The sequence below is a fragment of the Ostrinia nubilalis genome, chromosome 1 (genome assembly GCF_963855985.1).
Source record: "Ostrinia nubilalis chromosome 1, ilOstNubi1.1, whole genome shotgun sequence".
Classification (NCBI taxonomy): domain Eukaryota; kingdom Metazoa; phylum Arthropoda; class Insecta; order Lepidoptera; family Crambidae; genus Ostrinia; species Ostrinia nubilalis.
Genome location: NC_087088.1, coordinates 1,370,619 through 1,391,752, shown reverse-complemented (window position 1 = coordinate 1,391,752; position 21,134 = coordinate 1,370,619). Strand labels below are relative to the sequence as shown.

The 21,134-nt window shown below is 39.9% G+C and overlaps 2 protein-coding genes across 2 annotated transcripts; one reads left to right on the top strand and one right to left on the bottom strand.

Moving 5' to 3' along the window:
* Positions 1-606: 606 nt before the first annotated feature.
* Positions 607-10,346, top strand: LOC135078186 (ubiquitin-like modifier-activating enzyme 5). The gene is made up of 8 exons (XM_063972807.1): positions 607-818; positions 1,116-1,251; positions 1,793-1,989; positions 2,379-2,565; positions 4,528-4,639; positions 5,548-5,645; positions 6,115-6,312; positions 9,190-10,346. The coding sequence occupies exons 1-8, from the start codon at positions 682-684 to the stop codon at positions 9,301-9,303; spliced, it is 1,179 nt and encodes a 392-aa protein (XP_063828877.1). The 5' UTR covers positions 607-681; the 3' UTR covers positions 9,304-10,346.
* LOC135076949 (mutS protein homolog 5-like) lies at positions 10,327-20,313 on the bottom strand. Its single transcript, XM_063971475.1, has 14 exons — positions 19,763-20,313; positions 15,775-15,954; positions 14,870-15,008; positions 14,636-14,698; positions 14,439-14,543; positions 14,251-14,347; positions 13,827-14,017; positions 13,560-13,605; positions 13,336-13,474; positions 12,882-13,102; positions 12,405-12,550; positions 11,491-11,703; positions 10,868-11,023; positions 10,327-10,422 (listed from the first exon to the last, which is right to left on the bottom strand). Exons 1-14 carry the CDS (start codon positions 20,311-20,313, stop codon positions 10,327-10,329), a joined length of 2,343 nt encoding a protein of 780 aa, XP_063827545.1.
* Between the last annotated feature and the right edge of the window lie 821 nt (positions 20,314-21,134).

Genomic DNA, 21,134 nt, shown 5'->3' with positions numbered 1-21,134 from the left:
TGAAAAAGTAACAAACATACTTCGTGATTTTCGGTCATATTTCATTTTAACATCTCGTCGCATGTTTTTGTAGAGTCATAAAACTGTCTCAATACTCAAACAACAAGAAGTATACTGATAATGAAAAAGTCCGAGTTCATAAATAGACATTCGTAGGTAAAAAAGGCTTTTTTATTAATACAGTATTTATATTGTGCTACTACTCCTAATATTTACTTTAGTTTATTTTTCTTTACAAGGGAAGTTTTGGGAGATATCCTTTCCATCATTTCTTTATAATTTAATGCACACAGATATCAATATCAGCAGTCAAGCAAACTTTGCAATACGAGTACCTATAAACTTTCGCAACTTTAGAAAAGTTTTTCAAAATTACGCGCGTTTAGTTAACTTATCGAATATGTGTGATAATGTTTTTTTACGTATTTTCTTTGCGTAATAGGTATGTTTTAATATGAATTACAAACTGCTGATAAAATTATTGCTTGACTTGGTAGTCCGTAGTCAGTACAATGTTGTATTTTTTTTAAGAGACTACCATATCTTGAGAAATGGAACGTATTCACTTCGTGGCATGTACCGTCAACTTGACATTGACAGGTATTATGTTTCTTCTCGTTTCTTGTGCAGTGACTGGATTCGTAAATTCCTCTAACATATTTTGCTGAAAATTCTGTGAAAATGGCTACTGTCGAGGAGTTGAAGAAGAAGGTAAAAGAGCTGGAAGCGAAGCTAGCCGCTTGCCAGGGAAATGTGGGCCCAGCGAGGGAGAAAATCCAAGTTATGTCGTCTGAAGTAGTCGACTCCAACCCTTACAGGTATTTATGTTTTATTTCCTTCAGATGAATATCTTTCCAATGAAACTGCTGTAAAGTAACAAGATTGAATGTTTTGGCAATGCTCTGATTGTAAAATATAGAACAAAATTGTATAATTGGGGCCCAATATGGAGTTTACCAAAATGTGGACAAGTAATAATATCACAAAATAATCTTATTGAATATGAAAAATACGTATTTAGAGCTCAGACTGCCTATTATCATAATTTGAAGTTGTAAAGTATGTATCAGTAAATTTTATTCTACTTCATTCATTTCTTTTGGTATTTCTTACAGTCGTTTAATGGCTCTCAAGAGGATGGGCATAGTGGACAACTACGAGAAGATCCGTGAGCTCTCTGTGGCCGTGGTGGGAGTGGGTGGGGTGGGCAGTGTGACAGCTGAGATGCTGACTCGCTGCGGTATTGGAAAGGTAATTTGGTCTAAGAATTTTTGTTTGATTTGATACTTACATACCTTAAATGTGCAGATAATTTACCATCCTAGACTGCATCTCACTTAACACCAGGTATGATTACAGTCAAATACCTGCTTTGTATGTCTACACTAATATTATAAAGAGGAAAACTTTGTTTGTTTGGTTGTAATGAATATGCTCAAAAACTACTAGACCGTTTTTAAAAATTCTTTCACCATTCGAAAGCTACATTATCCACGAGTAACATAGGCAAAATTTTATTTTGAAAAAAAAAAATAGGGTTCAGGGGTCTACGCGCGCGAAGCCGCGGGCGGAAAGCTAGTCTTGTATAAAAAAAGAAGTAAGTGGTGAATGCAAAATAAATGTTCATCCTGTTATTTCTCTATTGATAATGATAAATTGTTTACATTCACCTTTAATTTTACTCAATGCCAATCTTTTATTCCATCCATTGTGAACTTAAAATTAGTACATTATGGGCACTGTAGGGCACAGCAATTTGGAATTTATTTTAGTCTGTATCATTTTCTTTCAGCTCATCTTATTTGACTACGACAAAGTGGAGCTAGCGAACATGAATCGTCTGTTCTTCCAACCGCACCAAGCAGGGCTCAGCAAGGTGGACGCTGCGGCAGCCACGCTGCAGTCCATCAACCCAGACGTGGCCATTGATGCGTACAATTACAATATTACTACTGTTGACAACTTCCAGAAGTTCTGTGACACTATCAGGTTTGTGTTCAGATATAATAGTGTTAATTCCTTTGATTTTGTTTCTTGAAGCTTAGATGTGTCTTTTCATCTCACTGTCTCTTATCTACTATCAGTTAACTTCATATTAAAAGAGGCTAAGTTATTCAAGACCAATTTATTAGTTGTGTAAGCTATGGCACTTGGCATGTGTATGTGTGCTTGATTCTGGTTGTACATTTAAATAAGTATGTAATTAGGTATAGAAGCAAGATAAAATGATAGGTATGTATTTTTTCAAGACTTGGCTACCAAGTAAATCGTACTAAACTATACTTCATACATGCCTGCTTTAATTATTTTGACTATGCCTACATCCAGGAAAATTCCCATTTAAAGGCGTTTTTTCTAAAGAAATATTACAATTTCAGAACAGGCAGCCTGACCGGTGGCCCAGTGGACCTGGTGCTGAGCTGTGTGGACAACTTCGAGGCACGCATGGCCATCAACACGGCTTGCAACGAACTCAACCAGAAGTGGTTCGAGTCAGGCGTCAGCGAGAACGCTGTGTCCGGACACATACAGTTCATAGTGCCCGGGGAGACTGCTTGCTTTGCTGTGAGTACCTATTTATTGTGAAAGGAAGCAGATCCAGATTATCTCCATTTCAATCTAAAGAAATTAGTCTAGCTAAAGCCCGGTCTGTGAGCACGTAGAATTTTGTCCAATGACCCTTAGCTACCCATCCTTATCGCTCGCGCGTAATTATATTGCTGTCGCGACTGTGCGACGGGCGCCCGCAGTGAGTGTGCGAGCGCAACAGCAACATAATTACGCGCGAGCGATAAGGATAGGTAGCTTGGGGTCATTGGACAAAATTCTACGTGCTCACGGACCAGACTATAGTCAAAGGCTTTTTCCTAAGATTTCCACTATGATTGCTCCAATGAGTGAGAGGCCTTTACCTGAAAATAAATATAATTTTCAAATGGTCTGAGATGCTGAATAAGTTCTTTACTGGTTCCAGTTTTCTGCTTGTTTATTCTAAATCTGGGGGCACGGCAGTGCCCCCACCAAGTCGAGCACGGCCGTACCATCCTTTTCTCGAAGCAATTCAGGCCATTTTCGACCGCCTGTAACTTCGTTCTGGATAAAACTAGAAGGCTGAATTTTCATTAGCTATGCAGGCATTGTAAAGACACGGTATATTTCAAATTTCATTCAATTTGAACCAGTAGTTTAAGAATTATAACGGGTCAAAGTTACTTAATTTTGTCACTCACTGACTCACTGACTGACTCACCGATCATCAAAACTCTAAGGCACTTCTAGCAGACCTAGAAGCTTCAAATTTGGAATATAAGTAGTGTTTGGTGTATGAATCAAGGAAAAACTAAAATATTTGGGGGCACGGTAGTGCAACCGCCAAGTCGAGTAAAATTTTTCATTTTCGGTCCAGTTTTCTAGATACATAACTGCTGTCTACAAAATACAAAAAGAAATGAGATTTGGGGGCACGGTAGTGCAACCGCCAAATCGAGTAAAATTTTTCAATTTCGGTCCAGTTTTCTAGATACATAACTGCTGTCTACAAAATACAAAAAGAAATGAGATCCCATCAAAAACAATACTTGTCAAAAAAACCAAGTCTCGCAACTCAGTTGTTCTACGGTAAAAAGTTGTGAGATCCATGTAATACCAAGTCCAGGCCAGGAAATCTTTAACGTTTTACATAAATATATTGACTTGGCCATCGCATGAAAACTATCGCATGAATGTAATACCAGGCCTGTTCATCTCCGCGAGTTTACATCGAAAACAAAACACGCACGATTGCCCCCTACAAGAGTACTATTCGACAAGGCCTCACATACGAGCGAACATTGACTCACGCACGCGTATTCTTGTGTATGAGGGAAAAAAATAAAGAAAATGGTGTACTAAATACTGTGCAGTATTTAACTGCCTAAATAATAATAAAAACACAGAATGTACTTTTTTAAGTTGCCTGAAGACACTGAGAGGTAAATAAGTAGTTAATATTATTCATGATAATTCATGCTAAATCATGTATTTCCTCCGCCATTTTCTGCAAATTGGCACCTCACGTCACATCATTTTACCGAAGTCAGCCCTATAGCTTCGGCGCAGTACCGATCACTGACGTTTGTCAACAAAACTTCTGACAAACTTGCTTGACTCTTGAGACAAGCTAAATTACACCATATTGTTAATGACATTGAGCATACATTTTTTTAAATACCTTCGCGAAGTAAAACTTCTGTACGTAGTACTTATTATTATTCTGTGGTAATACCAAGTCCAGGCCAGGAAATCTTTAACGTTTTACATAAATATATTGACTTGGCCATCGCATGAAAACACGTGTAAATTAAATTATTTAGTGCGATGGCCAAGTCAATAATTTATGTAAAACGTTAAAGATTTCCTGGCCTGGACTTGGTATTACATGGATCTCACAACTTTTTACCGTAGAACAACTGAGTTGCGAGACTTGGTTTTTTTGACAAGTATTGTTTTTGATGGGTAGTTATTACTAAACAACAATCATCCTTTCAGTGTGCTCCACCACTGGTTGTGGCATCGAAGATCGATGAGAAAACATTGAAAAGAGAAGGTGTGTGCGCCGCCAGTCTGCCAACTACCATGGGGATTGTAGCAGGTTTCTTAGGTAAGTTTGTTCATGTGTGTAATATACATATTTTAAACTTTACATTTTTAACAGGTTCAGAACCTGTATTTAAAAAAAAAATTACATACCTAATGAAGAATGTTCACTGATTTTGTTTTTTAGCTTTCTGTATTCTCTGTTAAAAATAAAAAATACACGTGAAAGAATTATTTCGATACGTCAATTAGTTTCCAAGATATTGAATTTTAAAAGTGCGGGCGGCGGCCGGCCCGCCATTTTATGCGCGTGACGTCATATTACAGTGACTGGCTCATATTTGTATGGGTGGAATCTTGCAAGCTGAATTAAGACCCACTTCCAGGCAACCGATTAAGCTGAAATTTCGCAAACACATGTGATTTGGATGACCATGCAATATTATGATGACATGGAGCTGATCTGATGATGGAGCTGGAAGGTGGCCATAGGAACTCTATAATAAAACGACTTAAATGCATCGAGTTTGGGCTCGTTCGTTTTGTATTGATGAGTACCTACTTTAATTCTATATAGTAATCAGGGTCTAATGATGGAGCTGGAAGTTAATTCGCAATAAAACGACACAATCGCATCAAGTTTGGGTTTGGTTCAATTTTAATTTCTGTGATGGGTCTGGGTGTTAATATGTTAATAAGTTTGTATTTACAAAAAAAAATGTATTGAAGTATGTTTATATCCGATTTCTAGTGAGCGGACACTGTGAATGTACGTCACGCGGGGTCACGTGACCGTCGGCGGGACTCAATATTTAAGCGAACTTTGAATGCCTATAAAATCATAACTACTGGGTATTTTTGAATGAAATAAAAACTAATGTATTTGTAAATGTGAAAGCCTAACTGTCACATAGGTTTCAAATGATTTTGCATACCTAGTAACATTCTCAATTGATAAATTATTTGTTTCAGTACAAAATACACTGAAGTATCTCTTAGAATTCGGCACAGTTAGTCACTATTTAGGATATAGCGCACTTACAGATTTCTTCCCATCAATGGCATTGAAGGTAAGTTTTTTCTAGTTATTTAATTAATTTAGCGGGAAATTTAGTACCCTTCAATATTTATTAGCTTGGTTAGTATACTAGAATTGGTCATATAAACGACATTATGGCATTGTTCGCCTTTTAGACTGTGAAATGTGCAATAATCGTCATAGTCAATATAGCCCTCCCTCCCCCTATGTTTTCCTGATTAGTCTTCCTGTACCTATTTGTATACCTAAATGTTCAAGCAATAAAGTTTCAAATAAATTAAGCCCGGTCGCCGAGCACGTAGAATTTTGACCCCATTATCGCTCGCGCGTAATTATGCTGCTGTCGCGCTCGCACACTCACTGCGGCCGCCCGTCGCATAGTCGCGACAGCAATAAATTACGCGTAAACGATAAGGATGGGTAGCTTGGGGTCATTGGACGAAATTCTACGTGCTCGGCGACCGGACTATAGCTACTTATGAGCGTTTCTTTCCGTCCAGCCCAACCCTCAATGCGACGATAGCTTCTGCCGCGCGCGCCAAGTGGAAGTGCGCGCGCGGCCCGTCGTAGAAGTCGCAACTGAAGTCAAGGAGGACGTCGCGCCCATCCACGCCGATAACGATTGGGGCATCTCGCTCGTGGACGAGAATAACCCTGAGGATGACGACAACAATCTGAACCTGGTTGATGGTGTGCAGGTAACTAACTAAAGCCCGGTCCGTGAGCACGTAGAATTTTGTCCAATGACCCCTAGCTACCCATCCTTATCGCTCGCGCGTAATTATATTGCTGTCGCGACTGTGCGACTGGCACCCGCAATGAGTGTGCGAGCGCGATAGCAACATAATTACGCGCGAGCAATAAGGATGGGTAGCTTGGGGTCATTGGTCAAAATTCTACGTGCTCACGGACCAGACTATACACAGAATCATTTGAGCCATACGACGCGACGTCCACTTGTAGCCACTGAGGTCAAAGAGGACGTCGCACCCCTCCACGCAGATAACGATTAGGGCATCTCGCTCGTGGATGAGAATAACCCTGAGGATGACGACAACAATCTGAACCTGGTTGATGGAGTGCAGGTAATTAACCTTTAATACCATCAGTAGTATTTCAGTCACTAACGTCCACTGCTGAAGCGATTTGACATATTGAGATCAAAGAGGACGCCGCGCCCTCTACGCCGATAACTCGTGGATGAGAAAACCCCTGAAGTCGATGATAATAACCTGAACTTGGTCGATTGTGTTCATGTAGCTACTCAGCATCATCATTTGAGCCATAAGACGTCCACTTCTAGTCATTGAGGTGAAAGAGGACGTGGCGCCCATCCACGCCGATAACGATTGGGGCATCTCGCTCGTGGACGAGAATAACCCTGAGGATGACGACAACAATCTGAACTTGGTCGATGGTGTTCATGTCGCTACTCAGCATCATCATTTGAGCCATAGAACGTTCAGTTCTACTCATTTAGGTCAAAGAGGACGTCGCGCCCATCCACGCAGATAACGATTGGGGCATCTCGCTCGTGGACGAGAATAATCCTGAGGATGACGACAACAATCTGAACCTGGTTGATGGAGTGCAGGTAACTAGCATTAGTAGTATTTCAGTCACTATACGTCCATTGCTGAATCGATTTGAGCCACTGAGGTCAAGGGGGACGTGGCGCCCCTCCACGCCGATAACGATTGGGGCATCTCGCTCGTGGACGAGAATAACCCTGAAGATGACGACAACAACTTGAACCTGGTTGATGGAGTGCAGGTAACTACCATTAGTAGTATTTCAGTCATTATACGTCTATTGCTGAATCGATTTGAGCCACTGAGGTCAAAGAGAACGTCGCGCCCTTTCACGCAGATAACGATTGGGGCATCTCGCTCGTGGACGAGAAAAACCCTGAGGATGACGACAACAATCTGAACCTGGTTGATGGAGTGCAGGTAATTAACCTTTATTACCATCAGTAGTATTTCAGTCACTATACGTCCACTGCTGAATCGATTTGAGCCACTGAGGTGAAAGAGATAACTCGTGGATGAGAAAACCCCTGAAGTCGATGATAATAACCTGAACTTGGTCGATGGTGTTCATGTAGCTACTCAGCATCATCATTTGAGCCATAAGACGTCCACTTCTAGTCATTTAGGTCAAGGAGGACGTGGCGCCCCTCCACGCCGATAACGATTGGGGCATCTCGCTCGTGGACGAGAATAACCCTGAGGATGACGACAACAACTTGAACCTGGTTGATGGAGTGCAGGTAACTAACTACACAGAATCATTTGAGCCATACGACGTCCACTTGTAGCAACTGAGGTCAAAGAAGACGTCGCGCCCCTCCACGCCGATAATGAATGGGGCATCTCGCTCGTGGACGAGAATAACCCTGAGGATGACGACAACAATCTGAACTTGGTCGATGGTGTGCAGGTAATTAACCTTTATTACCATCAGTAGTATTTCAGTCATTAGTCATTGTGCCACTTGTGGTCTAAACTGAATAAATATGTTTGATTTTGATTATACGTCCACTGCTGAAGCGATTTGACCCACTGAGGTGAAAGAGGTCGTCGCGGCCCTCCATGCAGATAACGATTGGGGCATCTCGCTCGTGGACGAGAATAACCCTGAGGATGACGACAACAACTTGAACCTGGTTGATGGTGTTCAGGTAACTAACTACACAGAATCATTTGAGCCATAAGACGTCCACTTCTAGTCGTTGAGGTCAAAGAGGACGTCGCGCCCCTTCCCGCGGATAATGAATGGGGCATCTCGCTCGTGGACGAGAATAACCCTGAGGATGACGACAACAATCTGAACCTGGTTGATGGTGTGCAGGTAACTAACTACACAGAATCATTTGAGCCATACGACGTCCACTTGTAGCCACTGAGGTCAAAGAGGATGTGGCGCCCCTCCACGCCGATAATGAATGGGGTATATCGATCGTGGATGAGAATAACCCTGAAGATGAGGTAAGATAGCCAGTTCCTCCGTGGTTGAGGATTCCGGGTGAAGCTCGCTTCCACCTTCGGCCTGATCGTCACTTACCATCAGGTGAGATACAGGCCAAGAGCTACCTCGTTGTGGATAAAAAAAAAACAAAAAAAAAACAATCTGAACTTGGTTGACGGCACCCAGGTAATGTAATCAAAATCAAAAATATTTATTCAGTTTAGACCACAAGTGGCACTTAATGTAATGGAAATGTAAGATGACGACTATTATCTGGATTTGGTTGATGGTGTTTAAGTAATCCTTTTAGACATAGGATGGACATTGCTGAACATAGGCCTCTTCGAAATATCGAAATGAGCCACTGAGGTCAAGAAGGGTATCCATCCACGTCAATGGCGGGTCAGACATTTCACTCGTTGATGACAACACATCACAACTAATTTACCAGAGGTAAAATGGAGGATATAGTCTACACTTCCCACACTCTGACCAGTCGAATTGAGGAAATCCGATCATATATCCCTTACTCAAGTAGTCATAACTACGCCCTCTCCTAAAAATGCTTCCTAGATTGGTAACCAATAAATACTTTTTCATCCCAGGTGGCATACAGTATCCCCGTTGATAACAGCACACCAGAATCAAGCACCGGAGGAGCGGTGGCCGCCTCAGAATTATCGCTCGAGGAGCTCATGCAGCAGATGAAGTCCATGTAAACATATCACGACCGAGGCAAAGGTACGTTGTAGGTTGTTGTATGAAGTGGCCAAAATGCTTGGTGCCGATACTAAGCAGAAAAAAAAATACAAATCACAATGGATTTTGATCTTTGACTCTAAGGGGTAAGGTTTGAAATCAATTGTGGAATGTTTTATTTTGTGGTAGGCTAGCCAATGTGACAATCCGAAGAGTTTTTTGTGTAAAATCATATTTGATTTGCTTTTGCCCATTTTTTTGTCTGGTTTGAATGTTCATTTACTGACGCCCAGAAAAATCCAAAAAAATTTTTTTTGAATAAATATTACGGGCTAAATAATACAAACGATTGTCACTGCGCACTGCATTGCTCTCTGAAACCTTTAAACGAACATACTAAACTGGACTTCAGTTATTTATGTTACATCAAATTGTCCGATTTTGTCAACAAACGTAAAAAAAAGTACCACGTAAGAGTCAGAGACGTTTTGTAACGAGCTATTTTAGCGTTATTCTGAATGCCATAAAAAGTGCAATAGTTTTCTACTTACGCGCTTACACTACTATGGCAATATCGTATTATATAAAAAATCTGTCATCTCATGGCAAAATATGTAATATATTTGAGACAAGGAATATTGTTAATTAATTTTAATTTGAACTAAACTTGTAAAAAGCACAAACTTCCATTATGCATTTTATTTTTTACGTTCACAAATGTTTCATTATTTCACTGTGTTAAAAACCGGCCTTAAACTAATTTAGAATTAAAAATATACACCTCTTATATCTCAAATTATTAGAAGATAAAAGTCACAAAACAGATTAAACAATGTCAAATTATTTAATAATTTATTAATAAACATAACACGAAACGAAAAGTTGATATGAAATCATTCCAGCAAATTAGTTATAAGCATATTTTATCTGAAGTAATGTATGTGATTGTTTTTGATATATTTTGAAATTTTATATAAATATTTATTGTTGTTAAGCTAAGCTACGTATCGTATACTTGTATTGGTGCGAATTTTGTCGAACGATTAAATGTCTTCTGCGAGAAGGTCGTTTTTGATTATTTCAGTGAAGCTCTTGAGTTTTGCGGTTATTTTCTTGTTTTCAGGCGGCAACTTGTTATTCTGAAACGATAAAAAGCACATAATAATTACTGTAGCACGCTTTCAAATCGCGCTATAATGAGGTATTAGATGTTCATAGACTCGTATCTGTCCACATGCGCGAGGGGCAAAACACTCTAGTAAGATCGGGTCATCTAAAGCCTGGTCCGGGAGCACGTAGAATTTTGTCCAATGACCCTAAGCTACCCATCCTTGTTAAGTTGTAACCCATAATTATGTTGCTGTCGCGCTCGCACACTCACTGCGGGCGCCCGTTGCACAGTCGCGACAGCAATATAATTACGCGCGAGCGATAAGGATGGGTAGCTTTGGGTCATTGGACAAAATTCTACGTGCTCACGGACCAGGGTGGACCAGGCTTTAGAGGCTTTACTATATTTCGATGTAGACGCGTGCTGGCGCCCGCACTAGTTTCAGCGAAGGTCCTAAGGTTAAATATCTTTACCGTAATGCAGTCCATAAGCTGTCTCGCGCGCTTGACGACGCCGGCGTCGATGCCGCTAGCCTGCGCTACGTCATGCGCGAAACTGCAGCTTGCACTGCCCTCTATCAGGCGGAATAGGAACACAGGCTCACCGTCTTGCAGCGTATGCTCGAAGCGCTGCCAGAAAATTTTATATGCTTACCGGAAATCCATGTTTTGTAAGAAATATAAAAATTAACGAAACTTAAGTTAAATCTCCAGTTGACCTTCAATCATAACAGGTAATTCCGTGAGTCAACATTTGAGACAATTTGTCTGTGTCACACGTAATAGCGACTATAATAAATAGGACAATCATGCTCGCACAAAAGGGTTCCGTGTAATACGGTAAACCGAAAACAAACAAAAACAAGTTTGTATAGGGATCTCCCCTTAATTACTAATTTAATTTTGATTAATCAAGAGGAAAATTGCGGGAAGAGCCTGGATGCGGGCAGCGCAGGACCGGTCATTATGGAAAACCTTGGGGGAGGCCTTTGTCCAGCAGTGGACGTCATTTGGCTGAAACGAACGAACGAATCAAGATAGAATCTGCTGATCAACAGACAAAAGTTATAACTCTAAAAGATTTACAAAATCGTTACCTGAAACCTCACAATCGGCGTGTTCACGATATACTTCTGTATGTCCAAGAAGTGTGTGGACAGGAGCAGATGAGGGCAGTTGTCCTCTCGGAATAGGAAGGTGTTGAGGCAAGCAGCTAACAGCGCCAGGCCATCCACTTCAGACGTCCCTTTGCCGAACTCGTCGATTATGATCAGGGAGTTGGAGGTGGACTCTTGGAGAGCTAGCGCCATCTTGAATGGGGGCATTTTATTTTAATAATGATTATTGTCTTCAGCTGTGGTTGAGCGATGGAATCAAACTAGGGACTTTTTGTTAAAGGTTATTAGTAATTTGTTAGTGCACAAATTACTAATACTCCCGATAGCCCCTCGCTAAATATGCTTTTGAGTGAGTGAGTGTGAGGCCTCAGCCTCGAATTTAGCGGGCAGCGGGGCGGCGGCGGTAGCGGCGCGGGAGCGGCAGGATCTTATGCGTAAAATCAAATAGACCGGTTCTCAAAAACAGCGGCGCGGGAGTGGGCAACGAGCGGGCAGCGCACTCCTTCTTTTGCCCACAGTAAATCGAGCGTTAGGAATAAATTTGAATCGAAATAAAATTGTCGCCGTTGTTCAGACATTTCGTTTGCGAATAAAAACAAATATCTCGACAACTCAACCCCGAACACAGCTAAATTCGAGGCTGAGGCCTGAGTGATAGTGTGATGAGCTCCAGAATTTCCCATTTAAGAAAAGCCGTGTGATTCTGGCAGAATAGATTAGGACTACCCTGACTCATCCCGTAGATGTCTTATGGTGACTAAATAAGGCCTCCTACGATTAATTGGAGAGGGCTGTATTTCTGCAGTGAAGAATATGACGATGACGACTGATAATGACCTGCTCAAGATGACGAAGATCAGAAAAAGATAAATAGTTGAAGAGAAACGTAGTACCTGTCTCAGGTCGATCAGGAAGGCAGACATGTGTGCGGCCACGCACTCCGTGGACTGGATGCGGCTGTAGATGTGCGCGACCACGCCGATAGTGGCACGCTCTGCCGGCACAAAGCTGCCGATGTGCGCCAGGTACACGATCAAACCTGGTGATAAGGTACACTCCGGCATAACAGGCTATAGTGTATGTTGCAAAGTAGCACCTATTTTATTGCTACAGAAAATGCCAGTGTTTAAGATTGACGTGCACCGTGCATAAATGTGTGTACGGAAGATAAAGAATGAAAGATGACGGATTACCCTGATTGAACTGACGAATATTGCAGTCATAAGAATAATACCACTATGAGAAACAATAACTGATTCGAATCGAAATTATGCGTAAATCTTCCTTGAGCAAAGTGTGAAACGAGTAAGCAGTTACCAGATGGATGAAATTTTGATAGTGGGTGGGGTCTTCGTCAATCATTTTCTTACCAATCTGCTTCATATAAACCGACTTCCCGCTAGAGTTGGGCCCTGTAAGGATCTTGACTAGGCCCGCCTCCCGGCTGCTCTCGGTGTCGTTGGGCACGAAGCAGTCGCTCGCGGCAGCGTGCAGCGGGTGCCTTCCTTGCGTGATGCTGAGCACTTTCTCTGTGGTCAGGGTAGGCCGGACGAAGCCGAACTCCTTGCACACTTTTGATATGGCTATGAGGCTGAGAGATAGAAAATGCAAGAATTTGGCAAAGAAGTTTCACCAACTCCTTGAATCAAGTTGTAATGGCTGTGTTAATAAACAAAAGAAGATATAAACACGGTGTTTGGAGAGTTTTCTAAAGGTGATCACAGTACAGCGAGAAGACACAAAACAGTATAAAAATCTGACTTGGAAGACAGAATGCTTTAACTTTTCTGGCTCACAGAAATCAAACACTAAAGAATTTATTACCAATCCAGCTCAGAGCACTTGTCGATGACAGCAGCCAGTGTGTGGAGATTCTCCAAAATGATGGTGGTCAACCGCATCATTATACGCGTCTCGTGGGCGACTATCTCTGGATACGTGTCCCCAATCATCATGTCCAGTTCTAGAACAATAATTATATACCGTATTCAGTCTTTTATGGCAGCTGTTACCTACTGGAAGATAGCAAAAAATGGAAATGAGCATACCTTCGCATCCTTTGCTTTTGTAATGGATGTAATCATTGTTCTGAAACTGAATATTTTTACAGTTAGAGAAAATTCACAAACACAAAACTTCTCATAAACTCCCCATGATCACTTCAGCTAATGACAGTTTACTGCTCAGCATGCAAGCCTCCCATGAAACGCCACGAAACATGATCCACAGCTTTTTTCGTATAGATCCTTACTAATTTTTTAACCAACGGTCTTTTGAGAGCCCACAAACGTCATCTGACTTATCCTTATTCTTACCATGAACCTCATATTGGGCAGTTCCTTCTGTTCCATGGTGAGGTCATCCGCCCAGGCCTTAACTCCCAGCAAGTAGCCGAGGTGCGGCATGTAGAGCATGGTGCACTCCTGCACAAAGCCCGGCAGCCGCTCCAGCTCCACCTTCGCCGTCTCCGACATCAGCCCGTGGAGGCTGGCCATCGTCTGCTTCTCTTTGGAAGTCATGGTCGAAAGGGTGATGTGAAGATTTTTTTAAATTAAGTGTTGAAAATTCAACTTGAACCAAACCAAACGGCAGAAATAATGCTACAATTACATATTTTAATTGATGGTCCTCCGAGCCCGATTTTTTTTTCAAACAGATGAATCATGATTCGTGTTATTCTAAATGATAAAGATTGATGTGTAAGAAATGAAAGTATAAAGCTTTGCGTTTATTACTTACTCATATCTAGGTCAGGGTCTACTCCAGCCTTGACTGTGAATTTTCCTTCAGATTTGGTGAGATCAAAGTCTATTATTCTGTTCATGTACAGAGCCATCTGTTTTATAACGAAATATAAGTAAATTATTTGATTTTTAAACCAAAAGTAGTATCCATCTAATTTAGTTTATGATAAGTTGTGTGCGTACTTCATAAAGTTTATTATTGTCGCAAGAAGCTAGTTCTTGCAGAAACTCGCTGGACCTCGCCGCACCCTCGCACATTTCACATATTAGCACTGCGTTGTATAATGTCTAAAATTAACAGAAGATTAATGTTATCACATAAAATCTATGTAGTTGTCTGTCTTTTAACAAAAGGCCCATTATCCAAGACTCAAACTCACATTATAAAGCGATTTCCATTGGTATGCCTTTGCAGAAAGAGCCTTGATTTTCGCTAATATTCCCTGAAAACATCACATCAACATTATAAAAGACGCAAAACCACAAAAACTTAAATTTTATTTAAAAGGACAAATCAAAAATGTTGCTACTCGTAACAACAACGAAATACCTACTATCTTTAAAATTCTACATAACTTTGTCATATAAATCTACACGATAAAAGAACAACTAACGTTGACATTCTTGATGAACCGGAGTGAGGAGCACATGTTCTTCATGATGACGTCACTCTGCGGCCTCAGGAAAAAGGCTATCACATCTTGCCGACGTCTCAGCGTCTCCAAGTCTGTGGTCGGGTGTTGCATCAACAACCTACATTATAGGATTATAGTTAAGGTTTTAGTTTAAATTGTCATGTGTTTTGCGAGATGAGAAATATCGTGAACCTGAACCGGCTATGTGAATGAGGAGTCACTTACTCAGAAACTACACATTCTATCAATTTAGTTTTTTTTTTTTTTTTTTTATTTATTTATTTGGAATAACAACAGCCGACACATATAATAGACTTAAATCAAATATTTTTCTTAAACTAATTAGGCCAAAAAGGTTATCCACAGCATTAACGAATTTTGCTTAAACTATCAAGTTAAAAACAGTAAAGAAATTGTAAAGTAAAGAAATTGGTGTTTTAATTGATCCAGTCCACACACACATTGATAAATACTGGTATGTAAAAATATATTCGTCGCAAAACAAACAAATTTAATTAAAACAAACAACAACAACAACAATTTTGTAAATAGTTTTTATCATTACTAACTTTTAAATTTAGTTTTTAAGTAATTTTAAGTTTATGTAAATATATTATAAAATTATTGTTTTATTGAATAAAAATTAGTCTTGATTAAAACAAACTACGATATAAGATAATATTTGTATAGTATAAATAAATAAAGTAAATAATAATAGCAATAATGCGTTATTTCACATAAATATCTTTCTGACATTGTCTAGGAAAAATTTTTTGCTACCCATGAAAAGATCTATTTCACTGAACTCCCTATTATAAGTATTAGCGAGTCTAGCTAGCACAGCATTGCTGCCGTAGTTAGTGGCATGTGACGGGACGGCAAACAAGGTCGTGTGGCGCGTGCGACGCGCCGGAGCCCGCAGCGCCAACTGCGCCACGAGCTCCGGGCAATCAAGGCGCCCGCGCACTACGTCATGCAGGAGCCCCATGTCCAGCATTTTGCGGCGTTGTTCTAGCGTCAGCATTCGGTATTCGCGGCAGTTGTCGGTGTATGATGTACGTGTTCTTGTTTTTAATTTAAAGTTTAGATGGTTAATAAATCTCTTTTGTATACTCTCAATTCTATTTTTATGAACGGCGTAAAATGGATACCAAATGGAACAAGCGTACTCTAAGATACTCCGTACGTATGCGAAATAAACAATTTTGAGGCTAATTAGATCGGTGAAAGGTTTACAGGTGCGCATCACAAAGCCCAAGTTACGAAACGAACGGCCAACTATGTTATCTACGTGATCCGAGAACGACATTTTAGAGTCTAGCCAGACTCCCAAATCACGAATTAGCTCGACCCTCTCTATTGCAATACTGTTAAAATTATAATTGAATATGATTGGTTGTTTCTTGCGAGTAAAGCTAATACATTGGCATTTTGGTATACTGATTGTTATGTTATTTTTTGAATAGAAATTTACTAGATTATTGAGATCCTGTTGAATCAGTAAACAATCATTAATAGAGCTGACTTTCATGAAAACCTTTTTGTCGTCCGCGTATAAAAGGTACTTAGCGCTACTGAAACATGTATTAATGTCATATAAGTATGCATTATAAAAAAGAGGCCCGAGATGAGAGCCCTGCGGAACGCCTGAGGGCACTGCCACAAAGTCCGATCTGTATCCACCCAGTACGACTGCCTGAGAACGGTTTCTTAGATACGAGGCAATCCATCGCAGCAAGTCACCGTGTATGCCCAGAGACTCCAACTTGTGAAGCAGAATGACGTGATCCACCCGATCGAATGCTTTTTCGAAATCTGTGTAGATCACGTCAACCTGGCCGCCACCTTCCATGTGCTCAAGGACATAGTTGGTGAAGACAGACAAATTGGAGACAGTAGAGCGACCTCTCAAGAATCCATGCTGTGAGGACGGTACACCTCGAGCAATGATTTGATAAAGGTTTTCATATGCAATTTTTTCGAAAACTTTTGCGATAGTGTTAAGTATAGAGATTGGTCGATAATTTGAAATAATAGATTTAGAGCCTTTTTTATGGATGGGAATAATATGGGCTTTTTTCCAAATTGCGGGGAAATCACATTTTTTCAGAGAAAAAGAGAATAAAATTGATATAGGTAAAGCCAGACTTTTAGCGCACATAGATAAAAATGTTGGGGGTATACCATCACATCCTGCTCCCTTGCTTTTGTCTAAACCTTTAAGGTGTTTTTCAACCATGGCTGCAGATACGTATATTTGTGATACTATTTGATTGTTTGGGGGAGGATTAGAAGAAGGGTCAGCAAGATTGGAAGATGATGAATTATTTGAAAAAACACTTTCGAAGAATGAATTAAAAGCATTACAAATACTTTGTCCATCTGAGAGCAAATTATTATTCAAAATAAATTGTTTTGGGTAACTTGAACCGCCTCTTTTAGATTTCACGTACGTCCAAAAATATTTAGGTGAGTGCCTAATAATACTTTCTGTTTTCCTTGTGAAATCGCTAAAACACCGTTCCTGCAATCTCTTAAACCGAGCCCTGAGCACACAAAACTCATCATAGTCCCTGGGATTCCCAAATCGTTTCCATTTTTGGTGTATTTTATTTTTCTGCTTAATGACTTTTATTAGTGTTTTATTGTACCAAATAGGATAGTGTGACCTACTAACTGTGTATTTGGAGAGAGGTATAAAACGAGTACAGCAATCTTGCAGTATATTATAAAAGTTGTCCACTGCTTCATCCACTGTATCGCATGATAGGACTTCCATCCAATTAATGTCGGCCAAGTATTTATTAGCAGAGTCATAATCACCCCTGTAAAAATTATAACGGGTATTTATATTTTCCTTAAAATGCTGACAGTTTAGATCAAATATGTTGATATTTAATGCTGGATGATAGTTATCTTCCTTTAAAAGCGGTTGAATTGAGCGCGTAACATCCAATGGCAGGTTGCTGAAGCAAAGATCGAGCAATCTACCTTTGGAGTTTAACACATTATTATATTGTCTGTAGCCATGGAAGTGAAGGTGATCTATAAAATTCGCGGCACAGTTCTGTAGGTCACTACTACCTTGTTTTAATATTGTATATTTATCTAGGTCCCATTTCACACACGGTAAATTAAAGTCTCCCACCAACAAATAATTAGCATTAGGGAATTTATCTAATTGCTGAGAAATGTTATTAATAACATTGTCTAAACGTAACGAGAACCCGGATTGATCGGGCGGTGTATATACCACTATCAAAAAAAGGTCTACCTGGGATGACAGTTCAGATGCGGGCACTCGTACGCACAGAGATTCAGCGGTATCACTAGTCCATTCATTCACAACAGTTACTCCCAGGTACCTACGAACGCCAATCATAACCCCGCCCCCGCCCGACTTGTTGCATAAGCTAAGGTCTCTGTCACAACGGAAGATGTCATAGCGGGTGTCACACAGCTCACTATCCAATATATCATTTTGCAACCACGTCTCAGTGAGTATGATTATATCATAGTTCATACACAACAAGCTATTATAAAGTTCTAAACACTTAGTCCGCAACCCTCGAACGTTTTGATAATAGATTGACAGTTTCTTACCTACTACAGCCATTTTCGGAGTGAATATGTTTCAATTTTATTACGCCATACTGCTTGTGAGTGTTGCGATTGTTTATAAGTGTTATCAACATGGTGTACTGGAGGTTTCTTAGTGGTTATGACGTTATGTGGTGTAAAACATATAATTAACATGTAATTATTTGTTAATTGGGTCATAAACAAACGAAGGGAGACTGAATCATCAAGAAGCGACGTTATATTAAAATAGTATAGTGGTAACGTGAATAGTAAATAGAAATGTACATAAAATATCCTATTTATACATAATATATTATAGAAGCGACGCTGCTTACTATCTTTACATACGTATATTATTATTATAATCTTAATAATTAAATAATAGAAAATGTGTGTGTAAATCATGAATTCATTTACATTTACCATATTATTATTGTAATAAACACTGTATCGCAACATTACTTTTAAATAAACGAGAGTAGAAATACATTCCAACTTGTACACCCTCAAGAAATAGAAAACAATAAGGTACAACTTGAATTGATTTTTAATTTTAACTTTAACTAAAGTAGTTTTGTATAAAACAATTAAGTCTATAACAAACTGAAACCTAAAAAACTGATCATTTAATGATGTTTTACTTCTTTTAAAAACAACAACATTAAAACAGTAATAATGTATATGTTACGGTTAATGTGATAAATTGAAAATTATTAATAATAACCGGTTATTATGAATAATTACCGACAGTCGCGGTAAAAGTGATAAATTAATCACATTTAACAGTGATTATTTAATAATTCAACCTTAGTACTAACAAATTTCATAAAAGAGAACAACATCTTGTGTACGTGCTTGTGTACAGCCAAACTTTTGAACGTTTTGATATCATATATTAATATAATTTGGCATAATGAGTTTGGTATGTTTCACTTGCATAAATTACTTATAACATAATGTTTTGATTTAAAGTGAAAAATAGGTTAAGGTGCGGCGGGGGTGGCCCTTGGGCCACCCCTAAGCCGCCTATTTAGTTTTATACACACATAAATGACCTCATATTAATCACATTTACCAAATCAGCCGGTAATTATTCATAATAACCGGCGATTATTCATAATTTTCACATTTATCACTTTGACCGTAACATATAGATAAAAGCTTGATTATTTTAATGTGTTTAAAAAATCAATAGATTTCACTAGTATAGCACCAGCTTCCTCACTCTTGCGCAGATAGATCTGACCGTACTTTACCCAACAGTAGGTATAACCTTTGTCTTTAGCCAACCGTCTGGCCGCAGCATATAATTGTTTACATTCCGGTGACAGGTGTTCAGAGACGTATATTTGGTGGCATACATCCTTTATACCAATATGGTTGGTGTTCAACTTTTTGTCGCTATGCTCCTTATTATAGCGGTGCACGGCCGAGATCAGACTATCACGAAGGCGTGGAGATGTCAAAGTGACCACAATATTTCGTGGCCGTTTTGATGTTGTATCCATTTTTGCAACTCGGCGGCACGCATGTATGTCGGAGTCCGAGATAGGTAGTTCAATGGTTTCACATAAGGATTTGACCATTGATACAACGTTTTCGTTTCGGTTCTCGGGAACAGCCTGGAGCTCGACGTTGCGGTCACGCGACAATTTCTCCATTACAGAGACACGGTTCCGGATTTTGTGTAATTCGTCCTTAAGCACCGTTTGCTCGCTCTGTAATGATTTAATTACGGTGTCCTTCTGAGCGATGGTGGATTTTAAACTTTTCACCTCCTCCATAATGAAGTCCGTTGTTTTGGTGAACTCTTCTTTCAGTTCGTTGACCATCTTGCCCATTTCTGCGGTAATTAAGCCTTTGACTTCTTTTATTAAAATACTACGTGAGTTCTTCATTGCGTCCGAGGTCGGTGCTAATTTTTGGTCTAAAAGTTCGCTAATGCTTTCGATTGTCAAGACGTTTCTTGCAGTCGGCGAGTGCTTACTAATGGAGGGCGAGAGGATACCAGGCGATTCATTCCCACGTCTCCTACGGGATACATTCGTGCAGGAAGGGCATCTCAATGCAGACAATTGTTCGGAACCAAGATCACTCACTTTTTTTCCCGCACCCAAATTCAAGCACTCCAGACAGTAGTAGGACTCACAGGCATTGCACTTCAATGAGTCTTTGCCCACATCCAGTTTTCCCTTGCACCCCGCGCAGAACATCGTAACACCTCTCAGAGACAGGACTGTTGATATAAATAGTGAGCGCCTTCTGCGCTTGTGCGATCTATGGCGATACGACGTGCGGGACACGCTGAGTCACAAGACGCGTACTGCGCAGGCGATTATGACCCGAACGCGCTGTACCCAACCGTGATAGTGTCTTGCGCTTGATGATACGTTGCGTGACGAGTTCCGATAGCAATGGCGGCGAAATACTGCTTGTGCACAAAGTTTTTTACTTTTATTTGAGTTTATCACTTTCTTAAAGATGAGTTCATAGTCACAATCCATGCACTGAATCACTATCACCACTGTAGTAAAGGTGTCAATGTGAAATACTTCCGTAAACCAATTATTTAAATAAATTATCTATCAGGCGAACGAAATGCGTTGTTTATGTTTAAGCGCCAAAGACTAAAATTTTTTAGTTAAGAGGTACTTCTACGTCT

Excerpts from the sequence above, each read along its gene's own strand:
- LOC135076949 (XM_063971475.1), bottom strand. The coding sequence starts at position 20,313 with ATGGGCAAGATGGTCAACGAACTGAAAGAAGAGTTCACCAAAACAACG. Across the intron at positions 14,348-14,438 it reads ACAATAATAAACTTTATGAA|ATGGCTCTGTACATGAACAG; the intron begins GTACGCACACAA and ends GTTATAAAACAG. Across the intron at positions 14,018-14,250 it reads AGACCCTGACCTAGATATGA|AGAAGCAGACGATGGCCAGC; the intron begins GTAAGTAATAAA and ends TGACTTCCAAAG.
- LOC135078186 (XM_063972807.1), top strand. The coding sequence starts at position 682 with ATGGCTACTGTCGAGGAGTTGAAGAAGAAGGTAAAAGAGCTGGAAGCG. Across the intron at positions 1,990-2,378 it reads AAGTTCTGTGACACTATCAG|AACAGGCAGCCTGACCGGTG; the intron begins GTTTGTGTTCAG and ends TTACAATTTCAG. Across the intron at positions 5,646-6,114 it reads TCCCATCAATGGCATTGAAG|CCCAACCCTCAATGCGACGA; the intron begins GTAAGTTTTTTC and ends CTTTCCGTCCAG.